This window comes from Juglans regia, chromosome 2, assembly GCF_001411555.2.
Source record: "Juglans regia cultivar Chandler chromosome 2, Walnut 2.0, whole genome shotgun sequence".
Lineage (NCBI taxonomy): Eukaryota > Viridiplantae > Streptophyta > Magnoliopsida > Fagales > Juglandaceae > Juglans > Juglans regia.
In genome coordinates, this window is record NC_049902.1 from 25,953,403 (window position 1) to 25,972,590 (window position 19,188).

General features: G+C 33.5%; 1 protein-coding gene across 3 annotated transcripts; it reads right to left on the bottom strand.

Annotated features, from left to right (window-relative positions):
- Positions 1-150: 150 nt before the first annotated feature.
- LOC108982618 (probable calcium-binding protein CML18) lies at positions 151-2,512 on the bottom strand. Of its 3 annotated transcripts, XM_018954054.2 has the most exons (3): positions 2,284-2,512; positions 1,532-2,212; positions 188-580 (listed from the first exon to the last, which is right to left on the bottom strand). In XM_018954054.2, exon 2 carries the CDS (start codon positions 2,045-2,047, stop codon positions 1,556-1,558), a length of 492 nt encoding a protein of 163 aa, XP_018809599.1. In that variant the 5' UTR covers positions 2,048-2,212; positions 2,284-2,512; the 3' UTR covers positions 188-580; positions 1,532-1,555. The 3 variants fall into 3 exon arrangements, with proteins under 3 accessions (XP_018809598.1, XP_018809599.1, XP_018809600.1); XM_018954053.2 differs by having other exon boundaries at positions 151-580; positions 1,532-2,512; XM_018954055.2 differs by having other exon boundaries at positions 188-589; positions 1,532-2,512.
- Between the last annotated feature and the right edge of the window lie 16,676 nt (positions 2,513-19,188).

The following is a 19,188-nucleotide window of genomic DNA, read 5'->3' on the forward strand; positions in this document are numbered from 1 at the left end:
CTGGTGCAAAAAAAAAAAAAAAAAAAGAGTTTATGATGTTCAAGCTTTTTTTGGGAATAAAATTCCTGTCAGTTTCTAGCTCAATTTTATTTACATGTTTTTTATACATGGAAAGATTACTGTGATAGAAAAGATGGTTGATTCAACAAAAAGAAATAAATAAATTCGAATTACACGATTGTTCTCATGTTTTGAGCTTCAATGAAAACACTTAAGATCAATGATGCTAAGTTGCCAACACTGCAAAAATCATCGCAATATCTCTAAAACCAAAGGGACGAAATTAATCAAAACGAAGTGCTTATAAACCTAAAGATCATTTGGAAGATATCTTGAACTAATTAGAAGTGGGAGGAGATTGAGGAAATACAGACTTCCTGACTCAATACCGTACCCAACATATATACTAACGGATTATAATGTCAGAAAGGAATATATACATGCTGCAGCATTTGTCATGCAAAAATATGGTTCATGAATGAAAGGAATCAACCACTGCATAAACTTATACTCCTCGTTAGTTTTCTGAGCATGTCCGAATGGATCATCGACATGCAGCGGGCGCGAAAGTTTGTCCAACCTGCAAGAACTAAGAACGTGAACACAAACGTATTAAAATGAAAAAACAACCTGGTACTCTTTCATTGCAGAGGACCAAAGCTGCAACCTCAGAGTTTTCAAATGTAGCCAACTGCCACTACAAATTACAGACAATGCTTGAATTAAACACGAGCACTTACTGAAGCCAAGTACTCCAAGCTAAGCCTAAGAACCATATATAGGGTGTTTGCTATGTATGGTATATGAACGAGAAAGCAATAAAATATGCTTGGCCTAGTGCAGATCTTATTACATAATTGAAATTAGCATCATTGACTAATCTTGTAATTTTAAGATTGCAGAAGCGCCATGATCAGCACGAACGAGAATGAAAATATGGAATAAATTAGCACAGAAAGCAAGCTGCTGGCTCTTAACCAATGTTTTAATTGTACGTTGGAGCATTTGGATGCATGATAAAACTACAACATATATCAGAAGTGTTAAAAGGATCGGGCTGCACTTCAAGATGAAGTTCTCAGACAAGCTCTCAGTCACCAGCTCGATCCCTTGGTTTTGATTTTGAAGTTCAAGATTAAGAATATCAGATTACTCATGCAGTCCAGATCAGGCTGCACTTGAAGATTTAAATGCAAGTAATGGATCAAAGTGACAGTTAAACTTGAGTTGATCAAATCAAGATTAGATCAGTATTATATTGAAATTATAATTTTTATTTTACAATGTGGTCGTAATCTGATGATAAAACCTTATCTGTAAAGCATTATTACATATTTGAATACAATACAGACGCCAACTTTCCCAAACTAATCATTTTAGATTTATTTTCAAATTTTCAAAAACGACCCACTGGTATTCCTAGCAATCTCAATTCTCAACACTCGCAAAAAGTCATATGCCAAGAAAAAATTACATTAAAAAAAAAAAAAAAAAGCAGCACAAAGAAAGAGATCAAATTAAAAGTACTTACCAAAAACAAATCCCATGTTTCATTTCAAGACCATGAATTATCAAATGCAGCAGAAGTTATGGCATGTGAGAACTCCTGGAAATTAATCCTCCCATCTCCATCTGTATCGGCCTCCTTGATCATCCCCGTCAACTCCTCCACAGTAAGCGCATGGCCCAACTTGGCCATGGAGTGAGCCAACTCGGCAGCCGTGATAAAACCATTTCCGTCTCTATCAAACATCCCAAACAGCTGCCTTAGCTGGTCTTCTGTATATGGAGATTTAGCCGGAAGAAGGTCCGGCGCCACAAGCGCCACGAACTCCGAGAACTCAACCATTCCGTTGCTGTTCTTGTCAGCCTTTTGAATCAGGGTTTCGAGCTGTTCCGGGTTTGGTTTTAGACCAAGTGACCTTAAGAGCGATCCGAGCTCAAGTTGTGTTAGACTCCCATCATTGTTCCGATCAAAAGAACGAAAGATTTCACGCAGCTCTGCGATTTGCTCGTCGTCTAACTCAACTGGTTGTTTGTTGCTCATGTCAAGGATAGAAATCGATGTTTTTCTGCAATCCTAATATTCCACTTAAGTATCTCTCCAAAACATTCTCTTTCTCTATCCTCTCTAACTCTTTATAAATATGATCAACCTTGAATCACAGTCCTACAGTTGATTTTTTACACAGAACGATTGAATCACAAGATTCTGGACCAAAATCAGCAGATTAGAACTGTATCCAGGTCAACAACAAGACTGAAACAAAGATATAGGCATACCCTTTTCTTGTCTCTGAATGGATTCGTAGGAATCAACGAACAGAGCCACTCTTAACTTTGCACTTTCCTATATATGATTTGTGAGGGAGAGAGAAATATCTGTCTTTGTATACCCTGAAGCAAGGAAGCTTTGAAAGATCCGAGATCTACTTGGATATCGTTCTTCTTCCTCCTCTTTTGATGGGTTTACCTCGCCAAATTATCGGATCCAGTAATTTGATTTATTTCACAAAAGAATAGGATCTCCAAAGGTAAAGATGAGAAAAACTTCATGAGTGTTTCTTTAAATTTACTTTGAGAAATAACTAACGTTTGCTTAAAGGTCAACACCAAGGACAAGGACGTGATTGATGTTTAATTTTGTAACTTTAATAATGATTTTCTTTTTCTTTTTCGTTCTTATTTTTTCTTTACCGAGAAGATTTCAAGAAATAGGCGGGAATTCCGTGGGTAATGCCGACGTCTTCCATGCTGCCAGTGCAACGGATATACATACAGGACTTCCGCAACTGCTTTTTAAAAGGGCTGGGGTTTGTGAAATTTATTTTGAGTTAAAGATAGTTTGAGTTTGACTTAAAAGATATTTAATGCGATTTTAAAAAATAAGAGAAAAAATATTGAATAAAAATATTATAAAGTTAAAATATTATTAAAATATAATTTTTATTTTAAAATTTGAAAAAGTTTAAATTATTTATTGTGTTTTGTTTGAAAGTTTGAAAAAATTGTAATGATTAGACTAAAAAATTAAAATTTTAAAATTAAAAAGTATTTGTATTTGAGTATTTGAGTGTTGAGAATGGATGATATGAGATTATCTCAACTCAACATCTACTACAACAGATCATGTCTTTTGGGATGAAACTTTTCGTCCTAAAAAATTGGGTTTTTGTGGAATGAAAATAAAGCGTCTCAATGTCGTCCTAATATCACTATCTCAAAAGGTATTTGGACGAAAATTTGTTGGACCGTTCGAACATGTTCGAAAGACAATTTTATTTTATTTTATTTTTTTTCTGAGACGACTTAATTTCATCCTAGAAAGAAGTTTAAATGCCAACAAAAAACGTTCAAATATATCCTACATGGGTGGTCGATCGATACTAGTTCGTTCGACCAAATAGACATGAGAGAATGTTCGAACAAACAAATTCATGATCAAGCGGAAATTATATTTTTACGGATTGAGTAAGATGTTCAAACGTATAATAAAAGGATCGAGCGATTTTCCAGTTAACATACGTTCGAACGGTATCATGTGATGTTTGAACGGTTGTTTCCGATGTATCCTGTTCGAACGGTTAATGTTTTATTTTAACAAAAAATTTAAAACAAAATAGGTATAATTAAATAATATTTAAAAAAATACATTACAAATTGTTCAATACAAATAAAAGTAAACATAAGTCCAAACTAAATAAATAAAATAGTAATAATAGTAATAATGTCATATGCACATACCTTTATAATTAAATCCCAAAATTATGTATGCAAAATACGAAAATCAGTTATTTGGAGGCCTGAACTGTTGCATAAGCATATGCATTTGGAGTTGCATATCTCTCTTGAACTCTTCTTGTTATTCTTCTTGCTGTTTGATGTGCATCTTCATGTCTGCTTGTCTCGCCAATTAAACCTCTAACTCATGCTGTATTGCAATCAATTTTTTAATCCTAGAATTCGCATTCTCTAACGCTATAGAGGTACTTGACATTGAGGAAGAGTTAGAAGGTTTTACACAGCGACCCAAACCTCTCAGATATCCTGAACGTTGATCTAAAACTTGAGTAAAAATTTCAACATCACTTATTGATGAATTTTGATCTGACGCAGTTTCAGCACGTAGGGTAACCATTTTATCCTACACACAACATAAATAATTAATATGTTCACAAATATTCAAATATGTTTAATTAAAATAGATTATAATACTCACATAATTTTCATGAGCATCAGGATGAGTCCACTCTCCATTACGATCAGTATGTGATACAACATATAATTTTGTCAGATCATAATTGGTGCCCGACTCTTGCTACAAGAGACATTGTTAAGATATAAAATCAATATTAAAATTAGTACCTCTAAAAAATAAACTATATAGAATAAAAAATAAAAAAGATATTACCAATTTCATAGAGAGGCGATAGAAAGATCTTGAGCCTGCATGATGAATCTTCAACTTCGATCTAGGTATCAATGGAAAGTGGCGTACAACCTTTCGCGGCATATTCTGCTTCTCAGTTGTCTATATTTATTCATGGCAAATGGGACACTCATTCAGCTGTTCATTCTCTCACCAAAATAACATATAGTCATTTTTACATGCATGTATTATGTTGTAGTCAATCCCGAGTCCTCTTTATAACTGTTTTGCTTCATAGAAGTTGTGAGATAAAATATTGTCTGATGGAAGTGCCTTTTTAAACAGCTCGAGTAATATATTAACAATTGTAATAGATATTCGGCACATGGATTTTATATGAAGTAGTTTAACTGTAAATAACAACTTGATGTGCCTTCTACATCCTGGATATAACTCACGCTGTGAATCATTCCACAAGCTTGTAAAATTGTTACGACCTGAATCATTTGAATTTGATGCGTCTGTATCACCTTCATCCATAAATATTCATGCACCAATGTCACCCAACATTTACTCCATATCCTCTTCATATTCATCACCAACAATTTCTGGATGTACATCTTCATCAATGTCTTATTCTTCGTGTCGAGACTCGAATGATGTTGGATATGATTTTCTGTGTAAGACCCATTTAGTATAACCTTGGCCAATATCTCTGACAAACAAATGCTCTCTCACTAAGTCTATCTTATGAGAATGCAAATTCTTGTATTGTCGGTATGGACATATAATACGACCTTCACTATCAACTATACAGGATGGGAACTCCAAAAGTTTCTTAACTTCAGCATATATATTGTAATCCTCACCCAAATGATATCTAACTAGCATCCAACTCTTATCTATATCTAATACCCTATTACAAACAGTCACGTGCATCAACAAGCAAGCATTTATCAAACATTGTGCAACTTCTTCCTTTCACGGGGTAGTTGGTCCTATCCCATTCGAAATTGTAAGATTATAATCGCCAATCTACCAACTACTATCTGTCACATCCAACGAAATTTCGACAGCATCCCCCCATAGTTCTCCAAATATGCTTGTTTGGTCACATGCACCGACGAATAATACGTCGATGAACCATAACCAAAACTGCATATCCAGAGAACAATATTGGAAGACTACCAAAATCATGATGTTGGGCGCAAAAGATACAGTTAGATAGTTTGCGATAATGATCTTACAATTTCAAACTGTCCACTATGGACAATTCAAGAGTTATCAATCAACCGTTCAATATGATTGATAACTCTCGAATGAGTCTAAGGGTTATTTCGATGCAACATACAAGATGCGACAATATCACACAACAACAATGCAAGACACGAAAATACATTTATACAATACAACAAAATGCCTGTATTTTAAGTATTATGTATTATTATTAATTACTATTATTATTATTATTAAGTATAGTATTTTTTAAGTACTAATCATTTTTATGTTTATTATTTTTAAGTATTATTTATAATTTACATTTATTTATTTTTTAATCTCTAATTATAATTTTTTCAGTAATTATTTTTAAGTATTATTTTTAATTTAAGTATTAATTATTTTTTTAAATATTATTTATAATTTTTTCATTCGGCATATATAAATCAGGAGTACAATCGTTCGAATATGTAGAAGTCTGTTTGAACAGGAAAATCTATTCGAACGAAACATTATAGTGTTTGAACGGTTGCAACCTAGATTCCAGACGCGAACCAAAGACAAAACACAATCTCAAAAATCAATTCACAACATCACAAATCAATTCACAATAGAAATAAACACACAAAAACATCATTTATATATACAAAACATGAACATACATTCAAATAATTGGTGTGCAACTCCAAACACTTCAATAAACACCTACACAATATATATATAAACTATAAAATCAATAATTTGTTTGAAAATTAGTTAATGTACAATTATGATTAACAAAAGTCATACATTTAATCAATATAAGTGTGCATCCCTTTTTGTAATGTGCATAAAATGAAGGATTGTTTGAAGAAAATCGAGAATTGTAGAGAGAAAATGGAGTCTGTGCCGCAAAATTTGAAGGAGAAGAGAGGAAATGAGGGACTGACGGCGGCTGGAAAGGTTTAAACTTTTCATTTAGCGTTTGAATGACAATATTTGGCAAGTAGAGATTTCTGATTTTGTGACTCTTATCTGGGAGGGTCATTTCCTACAATTAGTCTTCAACGATCGTGGTTGGACACTAATCCTAGATCAGAGGGAAGAAGCATGAGAGCTCGTATCTTATATTGACATCGTTGATGAGTTCTATAAATGGCTCAGTGGTGCCGCCCAGATGACGGAGGGGCATACTCAATCTCTATTCGAGGAGCTCCAGTTATATTTTCAGCTGACGGACTCGTTGAATTTCTCGGTATTCCTAGACTGTGCAATGCCTATCCGAACTTGGTGCCTAGAGAGTCTGATCCTTCGGGTGATGCGAAGACAGCTTAGGACGATGGATCATTTTATATAGATGAGCTCGATGCCCTCGCTGATCATGAGGTCATGGACTTGGTTGTTGGTCTAGATGCTCCTTTGCATGATGGGACGAAGAGCATGAAGTGACGAAGAGCATGAAGTAGGCACATCTATCTTCTTTCTTCAAGATCCTGAATTTGATAATCGCCAACAATATTGATCATCGGTAGCACAAGATAGAGATTGGTATGAATCAGATGAAATTTATGATACGCCTCGCTCGTGGCGTTCCTATTGACCTTGTGGGATATATATTCGATATGATTCTATCATAGGCCCGATACATTACGACAAATATACTGCCATTCGGGATTATGATCATCCTATTTCTGCTATATGCTGGGGTTGTGCCAAATGTTGCTGAGTGTAAATGGGAGCTGATGAGACCGATCAACAGCACCACCTTGTCACGAATTACGAGACACTCGAGATTTCGTCTTTATGGACCTGTTTCAGATCGGGTTGATATTCAAAGAGATGCCGGGAGATCCTGAAGTATCGACTGGTGAGGCATCCACTCAAGTCGAGGCATCATGCTCATCTACTCATGAGGATATGGCTAACATACTGTGTGCAGAGATCGGCGGACACACATCAACGGTGATCGATGCAGTGCGTATAGAGACCCGTACTGCCATGTTTGAGTTGCGTACAGAGATTAATGCTAGCATCTCTGAGTTACGTACACAGATTACTGCAACTCAGGTCACGATCACTACTCGACTGACAGAGATAGATACACGCTTAGCTGCAATCGAGGATGTTTGCATAAAGTTAGGATCATAGTAGTTTCTATCTTTATTTATATATATTTTTTTGTTTTTAGTATGGACAATATCTGGTGTTTTGTAAATTTGATTTAACTATGAATTAAATCTATTTTATATTTTCTGGATTAATTATTGATTTATATTATTCCTATTATTTAATTGATAAATTTTATATAAATTATTAGTTAATATAAGAATAATTCTACTTATCATCCTCAGTACACGCCACACACGCCATACACTTCACCTATTTTATATTATTTTTTTATTTTTCCTATAACAAATATATGGTGTATGGATGATAAATAGAACAACTCAATTAGTTTAACAAGAATAAAATAAAATTAAAATTAAAAAAATAAAAAAAATAAAAATTTTAAAATATGTAAAATAGCATTCTTCTAACTACAGTTCGAACACTTTATTTTACGTTCAAACATTGATTAACTTACCATTCGAATGATATAGTAATATGTTCGAACGGTAAGTCAATGTCTCGCCAAGATTTATTGACTTAACCCGCCAATTTACTGTTCGATCATAAATAATATATGTTCGAACATTGTTTAACCTTAAAGTTCGAACGTTTTTGTATGCTGTTCGAACTTTAAGTCAATGTCCTGCTAAATTTTTTCACTAAATGCGCCAAATTAGTGTTCGACCATATATAATTTCCATTTGAATGCTTATTTTATTTTGTTTGAATGTTTTTTCTGGATGTTCGAATGGTTATCTTATTGTGGACAAAAGTTTTCGTCCCAAAAGATACCATCCGAATGTGTTCGGACAGTAAACCCCGTATGGCGTTTTTTGACATTTGAAATTCATCCCTACATCTCATTTTTTGAAACAATTTTCATTTCATTCCAAATAAAAATCGTCACAATAGTTCTTTTTTCTTGTAATGATCCAAGCCAAACTAAGAAGATTGTCAAAATTGAATAATGGTATCGTGACACTTTCGAGGTATCAATAATTTGCTACAATTTAGTTTTAATTGTGTTATTACTAGTAATCAAAGAGGATTGATCATAAATGTTTTGTCTCATTTATTTTAATTTACTCAAAAAAGAATAATTTAATGTTGAAGTTTGCATTGTCGAGAAGTACTTGAAATTGAAGAGGTGATTATAATTTCCATTTAATATATGAACCACATTTGTGATTTATGCATTATTGGTGCATGGAGTATTTCTTGTCACAAATAATTTTTTCCAATTTAAGAAGGTAAGAATATTTTTTTACAGTTATTTTATGGAAAATATTTTAGACACAAAGGAATTATACAAAAGTAAACCTACAAATTGACGTACTTTGATGTGATACGTCAGATTGTAAAGTTATTTTTATTGTAAAGTAGATCTATTAATGGATTCCATGAAACCATGTCAGTTTGTGAGTTTACTTTTGTATAATTTCTTTGTGTCTACATCAGGTTTCTTATTTTATAACTAATCTGTATAAGAGGATACTTTTGTAAAATTGAAAATTTATTTTTAGTGCAGTGAGATAATCACATTGATTAATTATAAAATAAGTTGTAAAAGAATTGTAATTAAACTGTATCATTACTATACTCAGCGTACGTGCATTAATTCAAGTTTTTGGTGCATTACTTTCAATGTTTCTAAAACATCTGGTAGTAGATTAGTTGGACTTGACACATAATTAGGTTTGATATGGGTCCAATTTTACATCATGTAGATGATGATCTATATAACCTCTCTCTATATATATATATATAGTTTTCCAAGCAATAACTTGGCTCGTGTTAAGCCACATTATCTATTCACATGTTAATTAATGATCATAAATTTAAAATAATAATATGAAAGATCATAGAATTTAAAAGTTTAAAAGTACGTACCACTTCGACTTCTTTTATTTATAACATTTCGTCTTTTGTTTCTTTATATATAATTATCGAATCAATAGCTCTACTCTTATTGGGCTAAAATCATTCATTTTTGTGTACTTAAATAATCATAAATTTAAAATAATTTAAAAGATCATTACGAAAGAAGCTGGTACGTAAAGAGCACTAGTACGTACTCTAATTCTTTCATTAAGAAAATTCCATCTTCTTTCCTCTTATATATAACTGATTAAAATTAGTAGAGAGCAGATCGAGGCTTGAATTTGAGATTTTCCCAGCCTCCATTTTCGCATCAATCCACTGATCATCCCCTCCTCTGTCAAGAATAACATGCAAATAGCACCATTTACATGTCAAGATGGCCAAATCCACCAATTTTGTGGCAGTAACCTGCAACAAACTAGTAGCTAGCTAGCACCCCTTTTTGCCTTGATCTAATCGTCAGAGAAGGATTGACGATTAGCTGATCATCCTTCTATATGGACGGGGAAATTATTTAGAGGACAAGGTTGACACATGCAGAACGATGAAATGAAAGGATCGAGGCTGTGAAAAATATCAATTTCAAACCTCATTCTATATTTGGCAGCTCACACTTGTGGTGAATATACAGAGCAGACAGCAATTAATGAAGCCATCACATGAAATTGAAACTAATTAACTGACTGCTTGTCATGAACTGGACCATATCTAAATTCTTCTAGTAAATGAGCTCTCGGTTTAGAAAAGACATGCAGTTTTGACTGACAAATCAACGGTCTCAATTTAATTAAATTGACTTCATATTATGATATGGTTAGAGATAATTGGCATCCCTCCCTTCAGTACCGGTGGTAATTTAAAAGGGAAATTAAAATAGCCAATAATATTTTTCTTTCAAAAAAACAAAACTTTGGTCAAAACTGTTTTAGTTGCTTGGAATGTTCATAATTATATAACACCAGAAACAGTTGTTAGACACCTTTGTTTTTTGGCTTTTTCGTAATCATCTGCATGCATGGCCAAAAGGGAAATGTGCTTTCCATTTTCCAATTCGAGAACGAATATTCACGAGGGGAGGAAAGGCAACTTCGTTGTGGGGTTTTCTGAATATTTCACAAACGACCATGGCTTCAAACAGTTCTGTTGTTCTTTCCATCATCATTGTGTTGCTGCTGTTGGCACCGACTTTATCATTCTTGTATACTTACATATCAAAGAACAGCCCACAATCAAGAAAACCTTTGGTGATACATCTGGTCTCATTTTCTGTATCAAACTTCAGAATCAGAGCCTCGAAATTGTTGGAAGCTGAATGGAGAGCAGATTTTACGTTTGAAAACCAATATGATGATTGTAAATTGCATATAAAGCCCTTTGAAGTTGTTGTGTACTACAACGAGCGTTATGCAGTCTCGTGTGGTTTGGTGGGATCTATAAACCTTGAAAAGAAGCAGCAGAAAAGGGTTTCTATTGGGTTCAATACGAGTAGTACTACTGGTTGTGTAGATCGAGGGCAGCCCTACGGACACTTGGAGAAGCATGTTCTCAGCGAGATTAGGGAGGAGAAAAGGAAAGGTAGCGTGACTCGTTTGAGTTTGAAAATGAATATGCAGTCTTTGGCATATGTTAAAGGAATAGACAGATGGGATTTAAGTCTGAATCCTTCTTGCTCTGGCATTAATGTTTCTTTTGTTGATGCAAGAAATGGGAAGTTCATGGGGAATAGGTACTGTTCAATTCCTTGGTGATTCTCTTTTTTATTTTTATTTATTTTATTTTTATCTATTGGGTGTATTGTTCATTAATTCATGCAAATTGCAACGTGAGCGATCATGTAATTAAATTTATTTGTTCGAACGGATGAGATTTGGTGGAAAATGTGGCGGCAAGGTTCCTTTACCGTTCGAACAAAAAAAATATTGTTCAAACCAGTTCGAACACAATATTTATTCATTCAAACGACTAATTTAGCTGGAAATTATATAAAAATTGTTTATCATAATTAATTTGTGTATATATTTTTTCCATTAATTTGTTATCATTTTCAAAATATAAAAAATGTTTTTATATTATATACTATGATTTATGGTAAGTTAAAATATTTATAAATTCATAAATTAATTTTATGTAATTAATTTCAAAATTTTATAGTGATTTCTTTTATATTAAATTTATATAAATATAACTTTATAGATAATGTCATTTTTTATATTATAATGAACGGTAAATAAAATGAAAAAAATAAACAAGGTAGCAAACACGAAAAATAAAAACCATACATTAATTACATCCCAAATATATAATGTTTTATACAACATAAAAAAGTAAAATAATAACTAAAACGATCTATTTGCTAAGCAGATCAAAATCTTCTTGTAACATTTTAATGCGTCTATCCAGATCCCAAACCTTCTCCATGATGGGCTCAACGAACTCCACAAACAGAGCTCGTATTTGATCCAAAGTAGCCCTAGTAGGCTGTCTCTCAACACCAAAAGTACTACTAGAAGCTAGATCGGTCGGCGTGCCACTAAGTTGTTCTGGTGCAATCTTATGCAAGTGCGCCTTGCTCTTGCTGAATGTGATCTTGTTAAGGGGCCCCATCACTGATGACCTCTGCTTAGTCCCACTGTAACCCCCCATCAGAGTAAGATGTTAGATATTAACAGTGCAAATGGTAGACTACTTCCACTGGAATAGCGTGACTCTGATCGAATGCGGACGAAGAAATACAATGCCAGATCAATCGGGTCCCCCCGTGCTATCTGCAACAAAAATCTGGCTCGATCGATCCCGAAATCAATCTTGTGTTTTTTTAGATCGATGTTACACCCAACAATCAAATTAAGCATTCTAAAAAATGCTATATAGTTGGCATGTCGGATCACCTTGCTTCCATCATATGGAGGAGCCGAAGGGTCTCGCACTAACTGACGGACTTGATCGTTTGTGAGACCATCATTAGGTAGATCATCATCCTCACTAGCATCTGGCTCTACATTTGGTGCTAGCAATGAGGATGCGGCTAGTGTGTCCAAATTAGATGGTGCAGCCGCTGCTCCCGTTGTAGCCACTGCAGGAAATGCGCAGACCACGAGCAGAAAATCAAGAAACTCAGCAATAATGCAGGGATTGAAAGTAATACTCACTCCTTGAACCACTAAGGTGTAGCACAAAGCATTAGCGCCATGCTCTCCCATGACACGGTAAAACTCACTGACCATATCTGGATATGCAGTCCCCTGCTACTGACAGATTGGTGTCCATCCCCGGTCAGTGATGATGGATTGTATGCTTCGTTCCTCCCATGAAAGATCCAGAAGTCATCCAAAATGATATTCGCTCAACAAGTATAGGCCTCGTCTCCTGAGCGTGAGCTGCTCCACTACTTTGGCCGGTCTGATCTCTCGTAGATTTTCTTCCGCTGGATGCCATTAGTATACTATTTAACCAAAAGGAAAGTAAAAATATAATTAAAATAATTGTATAATTATATTATTGAATAATTATACTATATTAAACTGAATTGAAATAATTCGTTCGAACGAAACATATTCTGTTCGAACTAACCATTGTAATGTAATTTCATAGTTCAAACTAGGAAAATCTCTATTTGAACGAAATGTTCTGTTCTTTCGAACAAGAAATTTGTGTTCATTCAAATAAATTTAATTTGTTTAACAGAAATATATCTATTTAGCAACTGAGCGTTTGAACGGGAATACGCCAAACAGCCATGGCTGAGTCAACTCAGCCTTGAACGAAAAAACTCAATCTAGATTTTATCCGTTGTTTTAATCGGTAGAAATGATTAAGAAATGAAGTCTCATCATTTCTACTGATTATTTTTGTGTTAGTTGGTCGGAAAACACTAAAATTGAGGATTTCAGATTCGAAATGCATACCACCCCCCCAAACACAACCCAGTCGAACAAAAAAAGAAACAATAGAATAAGAGATTTGACCCATACCTCTTAGAAGTTCAAACGTGTGCTTGCTACGACGGATGAGTGGCGGAGGAGTAATGGGCGATCTGGTTGTTCTCGATGGATTTTTGTTCGAACTGGGAACATAAATGACAATCTATTTGAATTGGGTATATGATGTACGTGACGTCTCGTTCAAATAGTAAAAAATCCATTTGAATGGTTATTATACTAATAAATGTTATTTGAACTGACAGGAAATCGGTTCGAATGGTTATTACACTAATATTTTTCTAATTATAATACTAGTACTAATATATAATAATACTAATATTACAAAGTAAAAAAGTAAAAAAGTAAAAAAATAATACTAATAATAGTATTATAATACTTGTATTTAATATACTTAGTGTATTATTTGTAATATACTTATTCTATTACCTATAACATATTAAGTACTTAGTATATATTATAAATACTTAATTATATAGCTACTATAGTGTAAGTATTATATATAGTTACTATATGGCTATACCTATTATAAGTTATGATAATTATACAAGTTAATATAATTACTATATAGCTATAGCTATTATAAGTTATGATAACTATACTCATATACGTTCTATAATATTATAACACTCACAACAAAAAATATGCTCTTTTGCGGCGAATAGTATTCGCCGCAAAAGTCATACTTTCAGCCACAAAAGAGTTCATTCAACCGATATTCATTCGTAGCAAATTGGCCGAGAATAAATCGTCTGGGTTGATTAGTTACGGTGACCTTCAGATTTCGTCGGATAGGATATCTTTTGCCGCGAAATCATTTCGCCGCAAATAAACGAGTTCACACATGGTAGAATCATTTTTGCCGCTTGCTTAGTTCTCCAGAAACAATTATTTGCGGTGTATTCACCGCAAATAATGATAAACCTTTTAAAAAATATATATCTGCGACGAATTAGGATTTGCCGCAAAGAACAATTTTTCCCAAAAAAAAATATAAATGCAAAACAACGTATTCATCAAAATCCAAGCCATGCACTAATTTTATATTTCAAGGAAATTCAATCAAAACCCAAGCAAAATAAAAATTAACCAAAAGAATAAAAATAAATGTCCTCTAAAAGGTATCATATAAAAGTTGAAGATGCAAACATGACACATAGATTTCACCAGTATCATTGACAAAACATCCTCAAAAATATGTTTGCAATAGATTCACCAAATGCAATCTTGGATAAGTTTTGCTCTGCATGCTTTCTGTGTAAAGAAGTGCAAGGGATGAATAAAAGAAACAACATCAAAGCTATAATGTGCATTTCACATTGATCAAGTAATTATACCAAGACTCATATAATTCAATCCCACCATCATGTTTACCATTTTCCTTTAGCTCAAAATATGCATATACAAGTGTCCGATAATTGTCTTCTTCAATTAGTTCCCAATTTTTATCATAGAGTTTCAATAGTCGCTTCAGCACTGGTTTGACCTTTTCATAGCTTCCAAGGCCTTGAAAACTCTTGGATTGGAAGCCATGACCAACCCACAAAGCTAATGGAGAATGAAGTAATAATTCCCTTGTTTCACATCGATTTCAATGGCATTGGACACTCCTTGGACTGGATTCACTGCAAAACTTTGTCATTAATTGGAATTAGATATTTATGTATCCATCTCTATGAATATATATATATATATATATATATATATATATATACATACACACACACACACACACACACACAATGTGTGTGTGTGTGTAAGTGTATCAATGGCTCAATAATATGTTACAATAGGGCTGGTTGTAACATATTGATTTCCATGAGAATAACATCGCATGGTTGGTTCAAACACAACCACAACAGGGCTGGTTCAGACACAACAGGGCTGGTTCAACCACAGCAGGGCTGGTTGTAACACAACATGTATTGAAGTTGTATATATTGGGTAAAATTCCACCACCACAGGGTTGGTTGCAACATTTTGAGACTCTAAGGGCAGGTTTGGTAACCAAAACAAAACACAAAATTCTCATCTCATCATTACACATTTTTCAAATCTCCATACAAAATATAATAAACAATTCAACTTTTTCAAATCCCAATACACCTTTTTCAAATCCCAAAACAATAATAATATTAAAACATAATATTTTAAACTTCAAAACAAAACACAAAATTCTCATCTTACCCCCCAAACCTGTTCTAAAACTCTTTATTATAGCCAAAAAAAAAAAAAAAAAGATCCAAACATGAGGCTCAAAAGTGGCATTACACTCTACAAAGATCAGTACACAAACCATGGATTAGAGGGTCCTAGAAGTCACCAAGGAACCCCAATGGAATTAGGTTTAGCACATTAGGATGCCTAGAAACAAGTCAAATGTTTACTACATAGTTGGTAGCCACCAAGTATCATCCATGATAAAAAAAATGACTATTTTCTTGGAAAATGTAATAAGCTTTAAAAAAAGGAAATGAAAATCTATGTTTACTTACAGAAGCATGAGCAAAAGACTCATGGAAAATGTAATAATACATGTAAAATTCTGAAATGGACTCAGTTAATTAGCATTTTGTAATCCACATTTCATTTAATGCAGTTCCTGCATGTCTCCTTTGCCAATTTGATCCAGTTTCTTGAGGTTGCATGCATGCAACCATACACTTTGGCTCAAGTTTAGGGGTATCCATACTAAAACAAGATTCTTAGTTCAGATATTCTTAGAAAGCCTTATATCTTGGCTACATTAATAATCCTTTCCATCATCCAGCCTTTACTAAATCCTCATGATTGTCAAAGAAGATCATCACCATCGATGATGCTACCAGGTTAATTTCTAAGTTCTTTTCCCTTCCTCCAAACTTCCAGAGATAACTACCCTCCTCAGGTGCATTTATTTGATTAGATATGAATTAAATATTTCACACAGCTAGAGGTAGCACAATCCCAAAATTCATGGAGAAGGAAATTATATTAAAATCTGAAATTCAACAGCAATACAGATAAAACCACTTTCATGAACTCTCGGATGTATATTACCCAAAACAACATTCAAAAAAGCTCCCAAAACCCCCAATCCATTCTAAATCAGTGTCTAAAAACTGATCTAAACCAATCCTTCAACATCAAAAAGTCCCTAATGTAGATAAAGCACTACAATTTGTAACAGATTTACAATCAATTCATAATAGATTCACAATCAGTCAGGGAAAACATCCAAAAAACAGTGAACTTACCCAAACAGTACACAGGAACTCCAAATCTACAAAATCAAAACAAACATAGATGAAGGCAATAGCACTATGCTTGGATGAAATGCTTGCAATACATATACCTAAAATGAGAGGAAATTTTTTTGAAAAACATAGACCCATTCATTGAGCAGCAGCCCCTCGTCCACTCTCCGGTCAAGATCCCCCACATACGACAATAGAACCGAGATCAGAGAGAAAGATTATTAGGGCGAAATAGAGAGTGGGAGAAATGGACGGAGAGAGATAAAGGAGAGGGAGAGAGAGACGCGGACACATAGATAAGAAGATAGAGAAAGAAACAAGCGGAGTATTGAGAGACTCACCTCTTCGGCGAGGTGGCGATGGCATGGCAGTAGGCACGGCTTGGGAAGGGCAGTAGCAAACTCACAGAGAGCAGACAGGGAGTATCGAGCTGGGGAAAAAGAAAAAAAGGGGAGAAGGAAAAGAAAGATGGGGAAAAAGAAAGAAGAGAGAATTCGCGTATAGGTTTTTACCATGATCTTTTGCGGGCAGTTAACAATTGCCGCAAATATAGCGAAAACGTCGCTATCAAAGCGAATAACGTGCTATATCGAGGATGTAAAGGGAGATTCTATTTGCGGCAACATATTATCGTTGCAAATAGCCTTTTTAGCGGTGCTTTACCCGCTCTCCAGAAGAAAAATACGACTACAGTTAAAAAGGATTTCTGCCATCCAATTGCTGCTCGCCACAATTTTCTTTGGCAGCTTAAACGGCTTTTTCTTGTAGTGACTAACTATAGTTATTATTATTATAAGTTATGAGAACTATACAATATTTATTATAAGTTATATAATAAGGTAACAAGTATAGTATATAGTTACTATTAGAAGTATAGTATAATATTATATATAGTTACTATATAACTATATAAGTTATGATAATTATACTCATATAAGTTATATAATAATAACTAAGTATTGTATAAGTACTATATATTAATAAGTACTATATATAGTATAAGTATTGTATTAACTATTAGACCAAAAGTATATTATATATTATCAATTATAATATAAAATAGTCGCTATACTATATATATTTATATTATATATAAATATATATTATAATTATATATATACTTATTAGTATAATAATACTAATATCAAAAAAAAGAATCAGGCATCAATTTATTTATTGATCTAAACCAGTATGATAGGTCTCATTGTGTAGAGAAGATGCTTAACACGAAGTAATTGATGGTGAAATGTCAAAAGAAGATGAATTAACTGAAGTGTCTAGTGAGGATGAGGGCGACTGGTCCAGCAAAACTGATAGTGAATGAATTTCAAACATATATTTTTGTAAGTATTATTCTTATAAATATCCGTAATGTTTGTTCGAATAATAATTTGTTACAATTTCAAACAAATATGCCTCCCAAACGCAAAGCAACATGTGCGCCATCTCCATCCATTACCGACTCCCCGTGTGGTTCACCTGCCATCAGAAGTGGGTCAACATACCAGACCTAGAATAAGGTATTTTATCAAATTAAGTACCACATTTTATGCTCAATTTAAGTAATATATATCTATAAAATAAAATAATCTAATTAAAATATATGTTTTAATTACTGTATATATAGATGTTATAAGCCAACGCGAGGTCGAGGCATTATGAGGGGTGTCTACATAGAGAAAGTAAGGAAAATTAGTAAAATTAAAGTTGATATTCTTGTTTATCACATCGGTGGCTTCAGAGATTCGGCAGCGTGGCTTGTTTCTTATGTTAGTATGCTTCGCACGTATACACCGATGGGTACATCCTCCTGGTCTAAAGTTTCCTAAGATGTGAAAGATCACATTAAAAATCATTGCTTAGTAATAAGTTACATCTCAAGCAACTAAGTATATAACATGTTAATTTAAAGTTATTTTGTGTTTATACTAATTATTTATAATTTTTGAAAGGACGAATTTGAACTTAATTTTGGGCGACAAAAGGATCAATTAACGATTGTGGAACTGATGTCAAATGCATTCTGAAAGTACAAAGGTCGATGCCATGCACACTATAAAAAGTTTAGTACTACACCATAAGTGCACCAAAATCTATTCCAAGCAATGCCACCAAATGAATGAGAGAATGTTTGTGATATGTTTGAAGATCTTGCTTATCAGGTAATTTTGTTGCTATATTTTTTTTATAATATATGATAGATGTATTAAAAATATAGACATAATTTTTTTTTACCAACGGAATACTGTGAACCAAGCAAATAGATCGAAATTAACGATACACCATCTTGCAGGCTCTCGATCTTTTCATCATTTGTCTAAAAAAGTAGTAAGTTATTCTAGTCCCCGTTAAACATTAACATATAATACACTTTTCTGATTTAAGTTCTAATATAAATTTTCCTTTTGCAGGAAAAAGAAAGTTCTGCTGACTATGATCTGACCCAATTGTATGTTAA